The sequence below is a fragment of the Rhopalosiphum maidis genome, chromosome 3, assembly GCF_003676215.2.
Source record: "Rhopalosiphum maidis isolate BTI-1 chromosome 3, ASM367621v3, whole genome shotgun sequence".
NCBI lineage: Eukaryota > Metazoa > Arthropoda > Insecta > Hemiptera > Aphididae > Rhopalosiphum > Rhopalosiphum maidis.
Window position 1 is genome coordinate 2,173,722 of NC_040879.1, and position 18,727 is coordinate 2,192,448.

General features: G+C 21.6%; 1 protein-coding gene across 3 annotated transcripts; it reads right to left on the reverse strand.

The window, feature by feature from the left end:
* Nucleotides 1–202: 202 nt before the first annotated feature.
* Nucleotides 203–18,485, reverse strand: LOC113559789 (arf-GAP domain and FG repeat-containing protein 1). 3 transcript variants are annotated; one of them, XM_026965543.1, is made up of 10 exons: nucleotides 18,000–18,485; nucleotides 10,876–10,969; nucleotides 7,341–7,526; nucleotides 7,059–7,233; nucleotides 6,236–6,349; nucleotides 3,049–3,222; nucleotides 2,921–2,992; nucleotides 2,346–2,411; nucleotides 1,522–1,628; nucleotides 203–1,463 (listed from the first exon to the last, which is right to left on the reverse strand). In XM_026965543.1, the coding sequence occupies exons 1-10, from the start codon at nucleotides 18,161–18,163 to the stop codon at nucleotides 1,449–1,451; spliced, it is 1,167 nt and encodes a 388-aa protein (XP_026821344.1). In that variant the 5' UTR covers nucleotides 18,164–18,485; the 3' UTR covers nucleotides 203–1,448. The 3 variants fall into 3 exon arrangements, with proteins under 3 accessions (XP_026821344.1, XP_026821343.1, XP_026821345.1); XM_026965542.1 differs by having other exon boundaries at nucleotides 203–1,448; nucleotides 18,000–18,475; XM_026965544.1 differs by lacking the exon at nucleotides 6,236–6,349 and having other exon boundaries at nucleotides 203–1,448; nucleotides 18,000–18,459.
* Nucleotides 18,486–18,727: the final 242 nt, after the last annotated feature.

Below are 18,727 nucleotides of genomic sequence, written 5' to 3' on the forward strand. Positions count from 1 at the left end.
CTAATACTCAAAGTAGTTAAGTGACTATTTTTTTTTGTTCGAAATGAGTTAATTAATTTAATAACTTAAATAATCACTTCAATAAATGTTAGATTATAATATTTTTTTAATTGAAAATAAATTAGAATAAAATATTAATCAATGAGTAAAAATATAAAATAATTAATATTATTTAAATACTAATAGTTAACACATAGTTTATATGAACTCCGGACACTAAAAATCTATAATACATGTGAAATGTATGTGATATTATAATATACATTAAACTTATATATATTATATGATACACATTTATTGTGTACCATAAAACCATGTGTTATGAGATTCTATAAATATAAATTTTTCATTTTATATTATTTATTTTTACAATTTAATTGACGGATCTCTTAAAATACATTAAAGTATTCACTTTCTACCAATCCCAATATTTATAGTTTTTGTTTCACAAATAAAGTATATATTTTAGCTTATTCTAATGATGAATATTTCTTGATTTAAATTTATAAAAAGAAGAAGAAATGTTTACAATTAAACATTAAATATAAGTGATTATATTATAAAAGTTATAATTAATGTTAACATTTTGGGGCATGACAAGATAATGATTTGAAAATGTATTATTAAAATTAAATTTGTACGTAAATACTAAGAATACAATTTTGCTAAACTTGAAGTACTGCAATAAGTGATTTGTTTAATTCAAAAATTATTTTAACACACTTAAATGAAAAAACCAGAATTCAAAATTTTTTGGAAATATTGGGACTGCAGTGAAATATAACTTTTTAGTATATGATGTTACTTATTAAAAACTTTATCAAAAACTAAAGCACAATTCTTTAAGCTATTTGGATGAAACTTGGAAGTTTGGACATGCAATAAATTGATAAACTCATGAATTTGCTATGACTGGAGTAAATATACATAAAAATAAGTTTGTGGTTTCATAAGTTATAAGTTGCAAGACTAACTGTATTTTAATAATATTAATTAATATAATGCTACAACATTTGTTTGATACACTGATCATGTATTGAGTTATATAGACAAATATTTAAAACTTATAAAAATAATTTTTAGTTAAAAAATAACCATGTAAAAACTTGAGGCGAACTATAAATATTTTCAAGACTAGATAGTTGCATAAATTTGAATGTAGGAATAGTAATAAATGGCCAGCTATATGAGATTATACACTTGAAATAGTTAATTAAAAACTAATATTTCATTCTAATTATTATTAAATATGTTTAATTATATTTTTTGCCAATTTGAGATTTATAACATTTTATTGTTATTAAAATATAATAAATCCATTGTTATAGCTATGCATTGATGATCCTTTTCAATTTACCAGATAATTTCATTTTCTTTAATGAGAGATGTAATTGGTCTTATAAAAATGGATTGCTTGAATGTTTATTTAATGGAGACGCTGATCCAACCTATATAAATATAAACTTTTTATATTATTTAATTTTTTGATTATTATAAATCAATTAATTTAAAGTTAATTACTTTAAATGGATTTGAGAAATCAGCATTCCAAGGTGTTACATCATTAAAACCCATTGATTGACTGGAAGTTAAACCATTTGGCCATTGGATATTATTCTGCCAATCATCTAAAAAATTAATAGTATTATATTCAAATTTAAAAATTATATAAAATAAAAATAATATATATTTATAAATATTAGTAGTACAAATATTTATTTTTATTTTTATAGTTGATAATTAGCGGGTTTCTTATCAATTTTAATAAACTCCAATTGTTTAAAGAGTAATTTATGGAATTATTTTTATTTAACAAATAATCAAATTAACATATAATAATATGTCATATCAAATTAATCAACATAATTATGTATAAATAATATTTTTTCTACAAATTGAGTATACTAGAGTAATATTAAATACCTTTGAAAATATCCATGATAATAAATAGCAAGAAATAAAAATATAATGAATAATTTGTCAATTATTATTTAGTTACAATAAATTAAATATCAACCCTGAATGGTTTATAATTTTTTGGTTGAAAATTGTGGGTAAATTTTTGATATTCAGTGATTTTACAATGATGCGTGTATTTTTATTTATTTTTAAGCATTTAAATCAAATTTGAACAATATTCATCAAATTACCAAAATTATTAACTCATACTCATACATTGTTAATATTTATATCTTTAATAGATGTTTATTTATATATATAATATGTAGTTATTAAATTAATTTTTAAACTTTTGTACACTATAATTTAATATTACTATATAGAGGTAGATACTCAATAAAGATAGATTAAAATAATTAATTTAACATATTTTAAAATAAATATACCTGATATGTTATTTGAAAATGGATTAACTACATTATTCGATGATGCCCAATCATCTTGAACACTATCTACATAAAAAAAAATAAATCATTAGTATTTAAATTAATAATGAATAATTAATGTTAAGAATACTGGCAGCTTCCCGTCTCAAAAACTGTACAACAATCAACATTTGGTTCATCAGAATAAATATTATTGTTTGGTAATATTGATATTATATTATACCTTTAATACTAGAATGAATTGAATTATTATCAAATTTAAAGGTCAGATAAATTAAGATCAGAGCAAATGTACGCTTTCATTGAAATTAAAATTTTAAAACGAATTATCAGTATTTTAAAGTTGTAATATTTTTATAGTTCACTTAAAATTAAAATATCATTTAATGCCTATAATATTCTAGATAATCTTACAAATTTAATAATAGCAGGGTCCATTCATTGTAATATTAAACTTAATAATACACTATTTGTTCTGTTAAATGTTTTGTATATTATGCATTTATATAACGAAGGTTAAGTAAATTACAGAGTATAAGAAGATGTAATGTCCTCTAAATTATAAGTATTATTACTTTTGAATGGGTTTTGAGGTGTATTCTCGGAAACTTGACTGCTCCATGTTCCATTCAAAGAAGCATCGGAACCTATGAAAATTTATAACACTAAGTTTAATTTACAATTAAACTATTTTTTTACTTACTCCATGCAGAACTGTTACTATTATTTAATTGGGGAGGAGTATCTTGTTGAACTTGAGATTTCATTAAGCAATCGAGATCTTTCAATGCAGCGTAACGGTCTTCAGTTGGTCCTTGACTTGATGCACCATTTGATTTCCAACTAGTACTAGGACTTGTACTTTCAATAGCAACACCTATATTTTGTGGAATAAATTTATAAATAACACAAAATACAATTATTTTTTTTTTTTGTAAAACAGTTAAAATGACAATTGATTATTTATTATTTATTAACAAGGCTCAGACTTTATATCACTGAAAAGTAAAATAATATGCAACATTATACCAAATAAATCTTGAAATATGCGCTGTAAATTTTGCTCTAAAAATATAGGAAATAGTAGCAAGTTTTAGTTTATATATTTTATGATTATAAATTTAATGTTGACTTATCGATCTTTAAAGTAGTTCAATCATACTACATAAAATTTTCTAAAAACAAATTTCTAAAAGAAAATTTGCTATATATTGATTTTTTTTTTTTAAGATAAATAATGAATATATTTATTTTACAATTATTTTTGTACTTCTGTCTGTCTTTCATCACCTTTTGGAAAAGCAAAAATACTATGATTTTTACTATGAGGGTGATTTTTTTAGTAAGAAATTCGAACTAGTTAGTATTTATGGCTTATGGAAGTGGGTCAAAATTAAAAAAATCACAGTATCAACACAAAAAACAAATTAAAGAAAAATGATAATTATGCAAAAACGGTTTTTATTTTTTATTTTTTTTTTTGTTCCATTTAAAATGCTAATAAGCCTAAATACTTGAAATTATTACCATAAGTTATTTATAGTGGAACCATATTTAAGAAAAATTTATTAACTTAATTTTTTTTTTTTTACGAATATATTTGAAGTAAGTTAATGTTAATTTTACAATTTTAATTATTCTGATGTGAAATATTTTTTGACGGAATTTAATTTCATGTTATCATTACATTTTATATACACAATAATATTATAAAAATATTTAGATTTATTTTATGCTATTGCTTATTTATAGTTTATTCCGTATTACTAATAGTGAAAACGATTACTATAATAATTAATAGCAATATATTTATAGTATATTTATAGTCTTCACTCAAAATTTTTTTTGCATGTAATCATTTATTGTTTTATTCAAATTTAACACAACATGAGATACATTCGACTACTATGATGATATAGAGAGGCAATTACCTACTTTTTTCCTTTTATTTCAAAACTACAAAATAAAAAATAAAAAAAAAATATAAAATATTATGAAATATGAAATTTTGTACTTGGAATCTTTGAGATACACAAATACATAGTTCTTACTCTGCTTTTATTATTTATTTCTATATTCTAGAATAATTAACAATTAATATAAAATTTGAGCCCTGTTATTATATATTAAATAAATAGGATTATCCACATAACAAAAGAAAATGATCAAATATTTTTTATATAACTAAATGAAAAATTAAAATTGTTTATACACAACACGCATTTCCTTTTCTTATATTTGATAAATGTGTTCATCGATTTCTTTATGACACTTATGAATATATTATTATTTAAAAACATTAATATTAAATGAAATAAATAATTATTTTATAACAATCATTTCTTATTAAGCTACACTCAGAAAAAAATATGATCAAATGAACTAACATGCATACATAATTATTGAAGTAAGTAAAAGTATCCTCTAAAGGACATGATAATTTTTACGTGATACATGTTTTGTCTTACAAATATACAACATAGCAAATTTCCATTGAGCAGAAACCATTTTGTATTGTTCTCTTTATATTGTTATATTAATTAATTAGCTCATTACTAAACTTAACGATAACAATATTATCAGCTTACCTTCTTTAGTTTTTTTTTAGATTCACAACAAAGGGATGATTGTAACGATTTACAATGATATTTTTTATCTTAATTAGAACTTTTATAGTAGACAATATTCTTTGATTTTCAACTTCCAGGGTAGTTTCTTGTAGAAATTAGGGACTTGTTTTAACTTGGTGAAAAGGGGAGGGGATTAAAAATAGAACCTACAATACTTTTCAAAATAATTTAAAAATATGAAATCATATAACAATATCCAACCTGTTGTTATTTTAAGAATATAAAAAGTTTTAAAATGCACTAGCACAATTTATTTTTATAAGCGTCTACTAGGTTAAATTTTTACAAAATTCGTCAAAATCACAAACATTTCTATTTAAAAATGTACAAAATGTTCAGTTTTTTTAAAATTAAGGCATGACAATTTAATAAGGTTTCTCTCATAAGTACTAATTAAGTAGACAATACTTAAAAAAAAAAAAAAAAAATTAATTAAATCTACCATGTTACTAAAATAAATTACTATAATATCACAGAATATAAATAATAAATATAGGATCACAAATTGTTTGTGCTTGGATTTGTTTTTCATATACATAAACTCAACTCTTATGTACAACAGATCAGTTATTAATTTATCTACTTTTTTTTATAAATTTTATTCCTATCTTATTAAAAATTAAAAGTATTTAAAAATTCTTATAAATACCTTTAAAATTAAAGAAATCAACCAGAACCCAGATAATATTCTTACTTTAAAATTGTATAAGTCAATTTATTGTAATATTAAATAATTAATATTAACAACACAAAATAGTTTTTGTTGAAAGCAAATGTTTCATGTTAATGTTTGTAAAACAACAAACAATACATTAATATATTTTGGCAAAACTTTATTATAATAATTTGGTATTAAATACTTTTATTTTTTACTAAATTATTAAAGTAAATAATCATTCTAAATTTAAATTTGTTTTATAATATTACATACTTAAAAATAAAATAAAAATGAAGTGAAATACATTATTATCTAAACAAATCAATAATACTGTGTTTATTTAGTAACTATAATTCCTTATAAAGAATTTTTTTTTTTTTTAATAAGTGATTTTGTAGGTTAATTTTATTGTTTTAATTAAAAATAAATAATGCATACTCTAAAGTTTAGGATATTTGTACAAATAGATATGAAATAAAACAGAATAAAACAAAACTGATATAATCAAGCCAATACTAAAAAAAGTGCTATTGCAAACAATTACTTCTAAGCTTTACAACCAAGGATGGGAACAATCACATCACCAAACCAATTTAACTCACTCCATCGATTATTTATGTTGTTCGGTTTTCTTGCTGGTGAAAATTGTATTGGATTTGATGTCAAATAATCAAAATATCCAGTTTGAAGTGGTTGGACAAACTTAAAATTGAAGTCTTGACATAAACCAATAAATATTAGGTCATCATAAAATCAGTTTTAATATTTCTACGAGGATACCACATTGTCTCCTTCTTAAAAGTGTGTAAATTTAAATTCAGCAGTTTATATTTAACTTTTTTATACTTAATATTAATGTTAGTTTAATTATTTTCAAACTTAACAGGAACGACATTTTCTATTATGTGAGAGGGGTGTTTTTTTATATTTTTATAAATTATTAACATTTTATACAACTCATTTAAAATTAAAAATCAAAAATAACAGACAATATTTTTGCTAGGTTTAATAGTTAGTAAATTTGCTTTTATATTAAAACTAATGAAATTAAATAAACATGAACGCTGAACATAAATTTAGTATATTATTTTTAAGATACTGACTAACAACAAATTGGGGCGTGGAGTATATTGTATACATTATTGTATAATAATATTTTTTAAATAAAAAATGAATCACAAAAAATTATCCAAAATTTAAAAGATCAAATATAACAGAATTCTTAATTATTATAATTTTAAGCAAATAAATGTTTCATATATATTCAAACCTCACAATTTTAATTTATGACGTGTTTATTTAAATTATTAAAATTTTAGGGTATTAAGAAATTCAAGACTTACTATTAAATACTAATTATGCTTAATAGTTACATATAAATAATTTAAATTTATTTCTCAACAGTATTTTAAATGTTATACATACCAATATTTTTAGAAGTATCAAAAGATGTAGAAAATACTGGGTTATTTTCAAAATTTGCAAAAGATTGAGATGTTTGAATTGGAGATTGATTTTGGTTTGAAGGTTCTTCTTTAAAAAATTCAAACTTGTTTGAGGATGATATATTTATTGCAGGTGTAGTAGTAGTACTAGGTTTCTATAGATAATTAATAAATTAAAAGTATATGATTAAATATGTATATAAAATAATAAAATAATTAGATGTTTTCATAAAACTTAAATACTTAAATAATTTATATTTACTTGAAGATTTGTAGTAATAGTGGTAACAAAGGGTCTTGTCTGAATGCCATTGGTTAGTTTTTGTGAAACTTGATCAGAATAATAAATTTTTTTTTCGTATTTTGCAACCATAAAATCTTTTATTTGTTTTTCATCATTTGTAGGTTGTTTTGAGTCGTACATTCCTAACCAGACCCGTTCACAGCTCTACAACATAAGTGTAAATTTGATTGAATATCAAGTGATTGAATTATACATCATATATAACACCTTTCGTGTACGTTTGTATTCATTATATAAAAATAGAATGAATCAAAATACAGTAAATTAAGAATACATTGTACTGTATGTGTTGCCTCTATCTTACTAATACATACCCAGTGCCGGCCCAAGATATTATGGCGCCCTTAAAAATATAGCTTAAATATATAACAATTTATTACTATAGAGGAACACACCATTATTCTTTAAAAATTTTTTTACTAAAAAGCCATAAGTTTTACAATTTTTTTAGTATCTATAAATGCACTTCCGGCGCCCCTATTCTGGAGGCGACCACCCAGTTCACCCATGCTTTAGGCCTCCACTGCACATACCATACCAAAATATACCTCCAGCAGTTACAATTTTTTGTGTTAAGCTTAAAAATTAGTTAAATGATCTCTATATTCAAACTTAAAGGTAAGAACATTATCTGTGTTCTCTCGTCGATTTTTTATGGTATTTTAATTTTTAAGCAAGTTATGATAAATCTAATATTTATAACCTATTAGAAATTATTTAACACTAATTTTTAAGCTGAACACACAAAATTAGAACTGATGAACGTATAGTTTAATATGGTATGTGTTAGTATAACAAAGACAACACATGTGAGTAATACATCTCCTTCAGCAGATAGTAATTACTCATTACTTTTTTATGTATAAAAAATAAATAAATATGATCTATAAAATCAATCATATCCAAATTTAAAAGTTATCAAAAATTGAATTCATAATTTGATTGATATTGATTAGCTGTTCAAATACATTATGTACATTGTATTCATGAAGAATGATATACTAATAGTATTAAATAAAACATTTAACGTATAGATAATTTAAAAATAGTAGACATTGTTTAAACAATATTTTATGTCATTACTCAACATCAAACTAGAATTATTTGTTGAAATATTATTTTTAATAAAAATGTAATCCAATGAACTATTTTTAATTTAATTGACTGATCACATACTAAAATAATATGCAATACATAATCAAGCAAATATATTATTCTACTAGTTATAAAAATACCACTTAGCACATTTTCGTTGAGTAGGACACATTTTGTGATGTTAGCTTTAATGTTAGAGTCAATTTACCTATTATCAAACTTAAAGGTAGTAATGTAGGGCATCTTATAGGGTTTTGTTGGTATGTATTTTAATTTTTAAGCGAGTTACGAGCATTTTAAAGTTTTAATATTTTACATAACCATAACTCACTTAAAGATTAAGATATTAATAAAAGCCTATGAGATGCCCTAGATAATATTCTTACCTTTAAATTTGATAATAGGTAAATTTATTCTAATATTAAAGCTAACATCACAGAATGTGTTTTACTGAACAAAAATTTGCTATGATCTACATTAGTAAGACAGAGACAACACATGCGGGTATAATATCCTCTTAATAAATATCAAAAGTATAATCACAATTTTTTTTATAAGGGTTAGAAGTTTAAAGATTAATAGAATTGGATAAAAATAACAGTATAATATATCATTAAGATTGATGATAAAGAGACCAAACTCAATTTATAAAAATTGTCCCTATGAAAATAGCACAGTTTAACTGCCACCAGTAAAATTACATTTTCAATACATTTAGACTTTTTTTTAAATAATCTATTCATCTCATTCTATTGATATAGTCATTGTCTTGTAATTAGTTTACAGGTATATGCGAAGGTTAAAGATCAGGCCAATTGCTGATCATGCATCATTATTGGTAGAATTATTATACATTTCAACATATTATTTTGTATGTTTATTTTTTTATCATCTAAATAAAGTATTGTTTATGTTTTATATTATTTTTAAACAAAATATGTAATTTATTTTGCATATTCTGAATGAAAACTCTTATTATGCTTATTTTTCTGTCTTTTTTTTTCATATTAGACATTAGACTATCAGACTTTAAGAATATGCAATTTATTAAATTGTAATATCAACTACTATAAAAACAAAGAGTTGAACTTTGACCTAACTCCACTGAGATTGATATAAATATTACGTATCTTTATTACATAACGTGAATGAGAAACAGTTTCAGTAGCAAACATAAAAAAACCATTTTACCATCTGAATTTTTCAATTTAAAAAAGGCTTGAATTGTTGTTTTGTTCAATTTACTTAATTATTACTAAAATTTTATGGACAGTAAAAATTATAAAAATAAAAGTATTATTTAAAATTTAAATATTCTAGGAATTTGTTTATGTTTAGTATATTATATTGTATCATAATTTTATAAAATGAATTTTATTCATAACTATTTTATTTTGTCTGTGTATGATATTTTTACTCGAGTGGTGTAATTTATGTTCATAAAATTGTTATATGTAAATATTACCCATAAATAATTTTTTTATACATTAAAACATATTTCAACAAAACTATGATACACATGTGTATTATGTACAATTTACTTATATACACATATAAACATAAAACTACATACCTATTTAAATTATACAATGACAGCATGACAAAATAGAAATGTATCATTTCAGTTGTCACAGTTGTAGACCACAGTGTTATAATTAACTATAAATTATAATCTATATTCAATATCCTATACAATTATACCTATTTATTATAATAGTATTTACAAAATTAAAACACTATGTTATCTTTATTTTCTTTATGGATAGAAACCTTATTTATCATAGTTATTAATTATTATTTATCAGTAATAACCAAATTAATTACATACCAGCAACTAGACAGCAAAGGAATCTGGTGTTTTTTTAAAATTATGATACCAAAGTAGCATTATTGAGTTAATGCAATAATGTAGTTAAGTAGCATTATTGAGTTAATATAATAATGTGGTTTGTATCAATTATAAAATCATATTCAAGATGGGGAGAAGGAATACTACATCCATACATACTTCACAACAATTAAACAAAATGTGAACTCATATCCAAATAATTTGTCATTACATGGTAAAAATATACATAGAAAATTTTAAGAATACATTTTAACTATAAAATAAATAAGTATGGAATTTTGTTTACAAAATAATAATAATTTTAAAAGTAATACATTACAATTAATATAATTTTGACCTCTCGTTAAGTTAAGTTAAAATATTATTAAGTATTCTGTTTAAACAACTAATGTAATAAATAACATACAAAGTACATATTCATCAGTTATATAAATACTTGATTTTTTAAATTACATTATAGGTAACATTCAATAAGACTTAAATGTTTATATTTTACAAATCATCAAGTCTTTTCCTAAAAAACCTGTATGTAATATAAATATCACTTACCTCGTTTCCTCTGGATTTAATGAAGTCAATTTCTTCAGTGCTAAATGTTGCCATTGATACGCTTTTCACTCTATGTGGTGGAGTAAGGCCTCGTCTATAAAACAAATGTATTGTACTTGAAAATATGATCACAAATGATCACAGTTATTGTTTAATAACTATACAATTAAATTTATCATGAACACATGTGTACGACTGTCACTTTGTTGACACTAAATAATATTATTTAAAACAGATGGGAAATGAAAACAATTTAACAAATAACGTCATCAATGATTTTAAATATTTTACCATCTCCTATATTATTGTATGGTACTAGTTAATGGTTATACTAAATTCTTATTTATTTCTTTTAAACTATACATATTATATATTGTGTATCTAATAGTATGCAATTAAAATGCATGTAACATAGAAAGTTCAATAACTATTATTTATTACTAGATCAAGATTTTAAATGAACGCATAATATTATCATTGATTAAAATACCTTGAATAGTATTTCTATTTCTAATAAATTGGTTTTTACAAACAAATATTTTTTAAAGAATCAACAAAAATACATAATATACAGTTATTTATTACTTAGCTAGTGTTTATTTTAAATATTAAAAATATGATAAGTTTTAATTCAATAAGAAGTAATAATTTTCAATAGAATTTGATATTTTATTACAAATATAGTAAATAAATCTACAATTATTACCCAAAGGTATTAGAATAAATACATATTTATAAATATATTTCAGATATATTTTTTTCATTCATTTTAATATAAAGTTAAAAAAGTTAGAAAAATGAGTACTGCTTTGCTGTAAATTAGGTGTTGAGCACGTTTTTAATCTAACCTTACTATTATAAATCTGTTAAATTAAAATTCAATGATATATCATTGTATACATAAAACAATTCTGATTAGACATGGTCTATCAGCCTATATCATCAAATTATTTTTTTTTGATAAAGCTATAAGTCATTTATTTCACTTTTAGTATTTTATTATTAAAATAAATAATAATATATATATTTTATACCATCTTATATATTTCAACTTCTAGAACAAAAATTGTAATAATATCTTTCTGTAAATACCAAACAACAGAAAAAATAGACTTATAGTACCTATAAATAAATAATACTTTAAAATAAATCAAAAATGTTATTGGCTTATTGCGTATAGTAAAATTAATATATAATAATATAAAATACTGAATAAATTTAAGTTTGTACAAATAATTTTTTAAAATTAAAACAAAATAATTTACAAATTGTTATTTTATACAGATATAAGATTACATTTTGTGGAATATTTTATTGTATTAAATTTTCAAATATAAAAACCAAGTGAATAACTTTTTATCTACATTTAAGGAGAAAAAATGAAATTTTGTTTGAATAATGAAAATTATAAAATAAACATTTTATGAAAATTTCAAGTAGGTACCTAATATTATTTAATTTTGAAATACAATAAATATCAAAACTTGTTTATAAAGAAAAAATTATTTTACGTGTGAATATGAAATGTAGTAACTATTATAAAAAATATTATGACTACAGATCTTCAATATTTTTTATTAAAAAAATTAAAACCTTATGAAGCATTTTGAATTAAATTTTCAAAAAGTTTTAACCAGCAAATAATTTTTAACCGACATTTCTAGAAAAAAATAAAAAAATGTTTATGTCTATAAATACCTCAAAAATAGTCAAAATATTTTAAAATCAACAATATAAACATGTAAAAAAAAAAATGTAAAAAAATAAAAATACTAAGTATCAATAGTTATTTGTTTTCAGGTAATCTTGTTGCAAATAGGATTTATGTAAAAATTCTAGTTTTTTCTTAATTTTTTTTTTGCTTTTATCAATTATAAAAATAAGTCCTGGGATTTTTAATTTTGATCTCTAAAGCAAAAACTAAATCCAATTTAATATTTAAAATAACCCAGTTTTTTTAAAATCGAAACATTTTAATACTACTTATCGTGTACTCATACATATATACAAAAATAAATCATAATAAAGTAAAATCAATACATTCATTGCTCTCCTTAGACGGTTTATCCCTTACTAATAACAATAAAAAAAAACAAAATTGATTTTGTAGAAAACTGCTGTTGCATAAATATTCCCCTTTTTCTGTTGTTTTTCCAATTATTGAAAATAATATTAAATTATATTGGGTAATTTTTTACCTTTGACCTCCCCTCCCCTTCACTAAATACAAATTACATACAATTTGGTACCAAAAACCACCTTCAATGTAATATTAGTTTTTAATTTTAATTCAACAATAAATCATTTCCTAAATATAAAAAAAAGGAAGTCTCCTAAGTAAATGACGTATTAATATTACTAAGTATTAGGAAATTGTTTTGTATAAATAATACAGTAGACTAAATCATTATTTTAAAAATAACAAATATATTAATATTAAATTAAATATTGTTATAATTAACTTATAAGGTGTTACCTTTAAACCATAGAATAGTGTTAAAAGGACATACATGTGTTATCTTCAATTTACACAAGCATAACATACTAAAACTTACATTAAGTAGTTCCAAATTTATGTTGTTAGTATAAATATTAGAATACATTGATCTATTATCAAACTTTAAGGTTATCTGTGTACAATATTGGTTTTTTACAGCATTTTAATTTTTAAGCAAATTATGAATGTGTAAGGCATCAAAATAAATTTTAAAATACTCATACTCGTAATTCAGTTAAATGTTAAAACATTGTTAAAAACCAATAATAAAACAGAGATTATGATCTTACCTTTAAGTTTGATGATAGGTACACTCTAATAATAAATTCAACAACATAAAATTGGAACTTCTAAACATAAATTTGCTGTTGCCCATGTGTAAGACATAGAATTTAAAGAAACTAACAATTTAATGTAGTACATTTATGACTCATGGTATGAATTAGCTTAAAATTAGTGAATATTTTGAAAACCCAATATTAATATGCATAAGAATAAGGACAAAAAGCTTCAAGTCATAATGATCTAATATTTTTTAAATTACAAGAAAATAACTAATTACTTCAAAATTTTATTTACAAACACTCCTAAAAGTGAATCTTGTTTAACTCTTATTTTTTTAATATTTATTTGTATGTATATACGTAAATTTGTTAAAAAATAAATTTAATGTCTGTCTTACAGACAATACTATAACAACCAGAATTGATTCCATACAACAAAATACATACGTCATGACGACCACAACAACTCTGATTTGTCTGTCTATAGATATGACCTACCTAATTTTATTTTTTATTTTTGTCCTAATAAACAACTATGAATAGTCTCACCAATAGCATCCATCCAATACATGGACGTTTGACCTTTGGTTATAATTAAAAATATCTTAGGTATTTTTATTAGTTTTATTGGAATCCTTTATTAGGTAGTTGCTATGCTTTAATGCTTTATTAAGACTTGCAATAACAATATAGCCCTATAGACATAGGCTATGGCCTAAAGATTTATTATTTATCATCAATATTTTTAGTTTAAAAATTGAAAACCAAATTTGATGTTTTTATAAAATGATGTATTTATTTTTCTTACTTGAACATTGAATGTTATTTTAATAGTTGTAGTTAATGAGCTAACAATATATTATTTGCTTTCAAGAACTCGATAAAAAATAAGTCTAACATTATTATACATTATACCTCTTGACTATTTAAGAAGGCAAAAATCATTTAATTTAACATGGACTTATTAAGAGCTAGGCTTCTAAGATAATGATGTATTATTATTAAACATTTACAATAAATCATCATTTGGTTTGGTACCTGGCTTAAAATATATTGAAAATAAGAAAATAAGAATTTATACTTAGTGTTTTGATTAAAAAAAAAAAAAAAATAGAAAGGAAAAGTAATTTAATTTAACAATTGATATTTTCCAAAAAATATTTTTAAATCATCAAATCATTATTAAAATATATTAAATGTATTTGATTAATTAAAGGTATCTACAATATTACTACTAAAATATATATTAACTCCATTGATATATTAACACTAGTATACACATTATACAATATACATGTATATGTTATCTCAATCTAACAAAAACATTTACAATATTATAATTTCATAACTTACTTTAAAATTAAAATATATAAAAGCCTAGATGATACTTTAGATTTAAATTATAGATCAATTCATTCTAATATTAAAAATATTAAAGTAAAATGAATTATTATGAACGTAAAATGTGCTATGTTGTGCATTTCTAAGATGGAGACAACCTCAGAGATAAAATATCAATTAGGACTGTATTAAATTTTAATAAATTTTATAACTATAAACTATACTGTTGATACAAAATACGTATAAATTTAACTTAATATAATATTATATCTATGGAAATTGATATTGTTTTTTGCAATAAATACTAAATTTTTATATTATAATATATTAATATATCATCAACAAAATAAATTAAGATAAACATTACAAAGATGTTATACCCGCATGTATTGTCTCTGTCTTACTAACATAATAGCAAATTTATGTTCAGCAGGACACATTTTGTGATGTTAACATTAATATTAAAGTAAATTTACCTATTATCAAATTTAAAGGTAAGAATATTATCTAAGAAATATCAAGAAAAGCATATAACATTTAATATTCTTACCTTTAAATTTGATAATAGGTAAATTAACTCTAATATTAAAGTAAATATCACAAAATGTATTCTGCTGAATGCAAATTTGCTATGATGTACGTTAGTAAGAGAGACAACACATGCATGGTATAACATCTTCTTAAAAATGTCAGGTATTTTCTTTGAACTTAACAGTTATGTGTTTTGTGTATTGTTAGTAAAATCAATATTCATATTTTTATTAAAAGGAGGCATATCATTTATAAAGTATAAAAAATATAATATGTATGTACATATAAATATAAAATTAAAATTAATAATTAATTGATTAAAATGTTATTAAGATTTATATTTATTTTTGATACTTCAAGAAATCTAATTATAAAAATTGTAAATATCTAAAAATTGTATTAAAAATATCAAAGTACATACTGTTATGTATTGTACAAAGGTATGCAATAGACGAAAATAAGAATTTTGAAATTCAAATTTATTGCCGATACTGATGATTTTAATCTTTTGTAAAAGATGTCGTTGTATAATTTAATAAAACGTACTGAGAATTGAAATGTTACCAAAATTAGACAAACACAATTTTTTTTTATACTATACAGATACTTTTTTTTAATACCAAAATTATTTACAATAATTGTAATTATTAATTATTTTTGTAAATAAAATAATAAGTACAAAACTTTGAATAAAAAATAAAGGAAATGGCTGTTAGATAATAATTTTTTTTTAACTTGAATAAATTTAATGATGTATACAGTATAATATTTATCAATTAATAAGTAATTGATAAAACACCCTTCACAAATACTAGATTTAAAATATTGAAAAATATTAATTGACGTATAGCAAAAAAATACTGTAATTTTTTCTATCTTTATTTACTATCTAAGATCCTTCTTTTTAAAATAAGAAAATTTGGAATATGTAAAAATATATAGTAGAGAGATTATATTATGTTGATAATATTAATGGTATATATATAAATATTATAATCTCCATGTTATTATACCTAATATAAATTAATATTCATCTGGAATATCATATATTCAAAATTATAAACATAATTTAAATTTAAAAATAATAGCAATTATTAGCAAATTATGACTAAAATAAATAACTAGAAACATTTAAACGATACATTTGTGTTTATTAGGATATAATATGCTATTAATTGGAGTGATAAATATTTGACTAATTAAATTTATAATTAATTACAGTTGATGTAGGTAGGTATTATTGTTTATTTATTTTTATATAATTATCTTTTAAACATTCATTTCAAAGGAAGTAAGCAAACCAATAAGTAAACACATACCTATTAATTGGAATTAAAGCCAACAATTATAGGCATAATTTCCTACCAATTATGAAACTAAAATGGATGAGTAATAGCTATTAATACATATTTCTGTAAATTGATTGATAGGAAATAAATAAATCATCAAATATTCATCAAACAATAAAATAATAAATTTAAATATATATTAGGTATGATGAGTAAATTAGATATAGTAAATTATATCTTAACTACACAACTGTTAATTACCTCCTTAATAATAGATCTATAATTTAATTTGGAATTTTTGTCAAAACTAAATGTATAGGCACATTAGGCACCTATATTGGTAATTGTTTTTTTTAAATGATTATTATTGAACATTAATAGATTGATAAAGATGTATTTTATTTCAAAAACATTCATGTATAGAAATATTACAAATAAAAATAACTTAGTTGATGGATTTATTCTTATCAGGAAATAATAAATATCTAATTCATTAACTAAAAATGTAAATAACTATACCAATATACCATAAAAAGATCAATTTGGTTTTAAAAAATATGTTTTTATCAATAAAAATAACAATTTATTTAATAAAAAATATATAACTATTTAAGTATGAAATACTATATTATTTTTTAGTTAAGAATACCTATTTTAAAAATGAAAACTTAATATATTTTAAATTACATAATATACATAAGTAATATTAAATTATAACATATAAGTATATAATCATTTAAATGTTGTTTAAAATAGTTGATTTAACTTACTTTTTGAGTAATAACTTTTAAATCAATATTAACCTGTGTAAATTAACTTAATGTTAATTTAGATATTTAATCTATCATTATTTTCAATAAAATTAAATGTAATTTACTCTTAATAATAAATTTGATAATTGATAATTATGATACCTATAATAGGTATAAATTATTAATGTAAAAAAAAAAATCTAATCAAATATTAAAAATAAATATTGTAGTTTGAAAAAAATGTTTATTTTATTTACGTTTTATATCAAATCAAATGTAAATATTATAAAAATAAAAAAAAGTTTTTTAGTATAATCCGCTATCACAAACTGATAGTAATTACATTTCAGTGACATTAAATGTTTTCAATTAGCTACTATGATTTAATACATCAAATAGTTTTTATTCTAATAGATAGATAGATACTTACAATAGTCCAGAACATGATGTACAGACAAATGAGCCTATGGTAACATTCACATATGTCGGTCCTCTTTGGTGACAGTCAAAACAATATTTATTAGCAGGCAATGATAGTTGTTCTCGGAGCACCATTAAATTGTATTCATCGAGTTTCTTTATACCATTAGCCATATCGGTAACAGCAATTTAGTAAAAAATCTGATTCTTGAAGTGTACCTACCTATATAATATAATGTTACTCTGTATGAATATGATAGACTAAGTGGTGATTGATTACTGAAAGGCGTACGTGCCTTAGGGACCGTTAACAGATTTATTTTGCAAATGTAATTTCTTTAAATGGCTAACAACCTACAAAAGGAGGAAATTGAAAAAAAAATTTAACTCAACGGTGCTTATAGAAATGTGAAACAGCACTAATTGAAATAACTCGTCTGAACGTAGTATCATACTTAGAATCAATTCCTATCGCATAAGCTATATGGACGTGCAGGGGTTCCAAAAATACTATTCTCGGACATGTCCGATTCAACGTAGACTGTGGGTTTCTATTTCCGTGGTGTACGTATACTACATAGACGACAAACATTTGGGACGAATGACATTTTTATTCATGTGAGTTGTGAGTAGGCGACTGTTATTATAAAATCTAATTTCTTACAAAATTATTACGATAAGAGATTACGAGTAAGTAGATAAATATAAGTACAGATTTATACATTATGTATATATACG

Excerpts from the sequence above, each read along its gene's own strand:
- LOC113559789 (XM_026965542.1), bottom strand. The coding sequence starts at position 18,163 with ATGGCTAATGGTATAAAGAAACTCGATGAATACAATTTAATGGTGCTC. Across the intron at positions 3,223-6,235 it reads CAACATAAATAATCGATGGA|GTGTTGCTATTGAAAGTACA; the intron begins GTGAGTTAAATT and ends CACAAAATATAG. Across the intron at positions 2,412-2,920 it reads ACCTCAAAACCCATTCAAAA|ATAGTGTTCAAGATGATTGG; the intron begins GTAATAATACTT and ends TTTTTTATGTAG.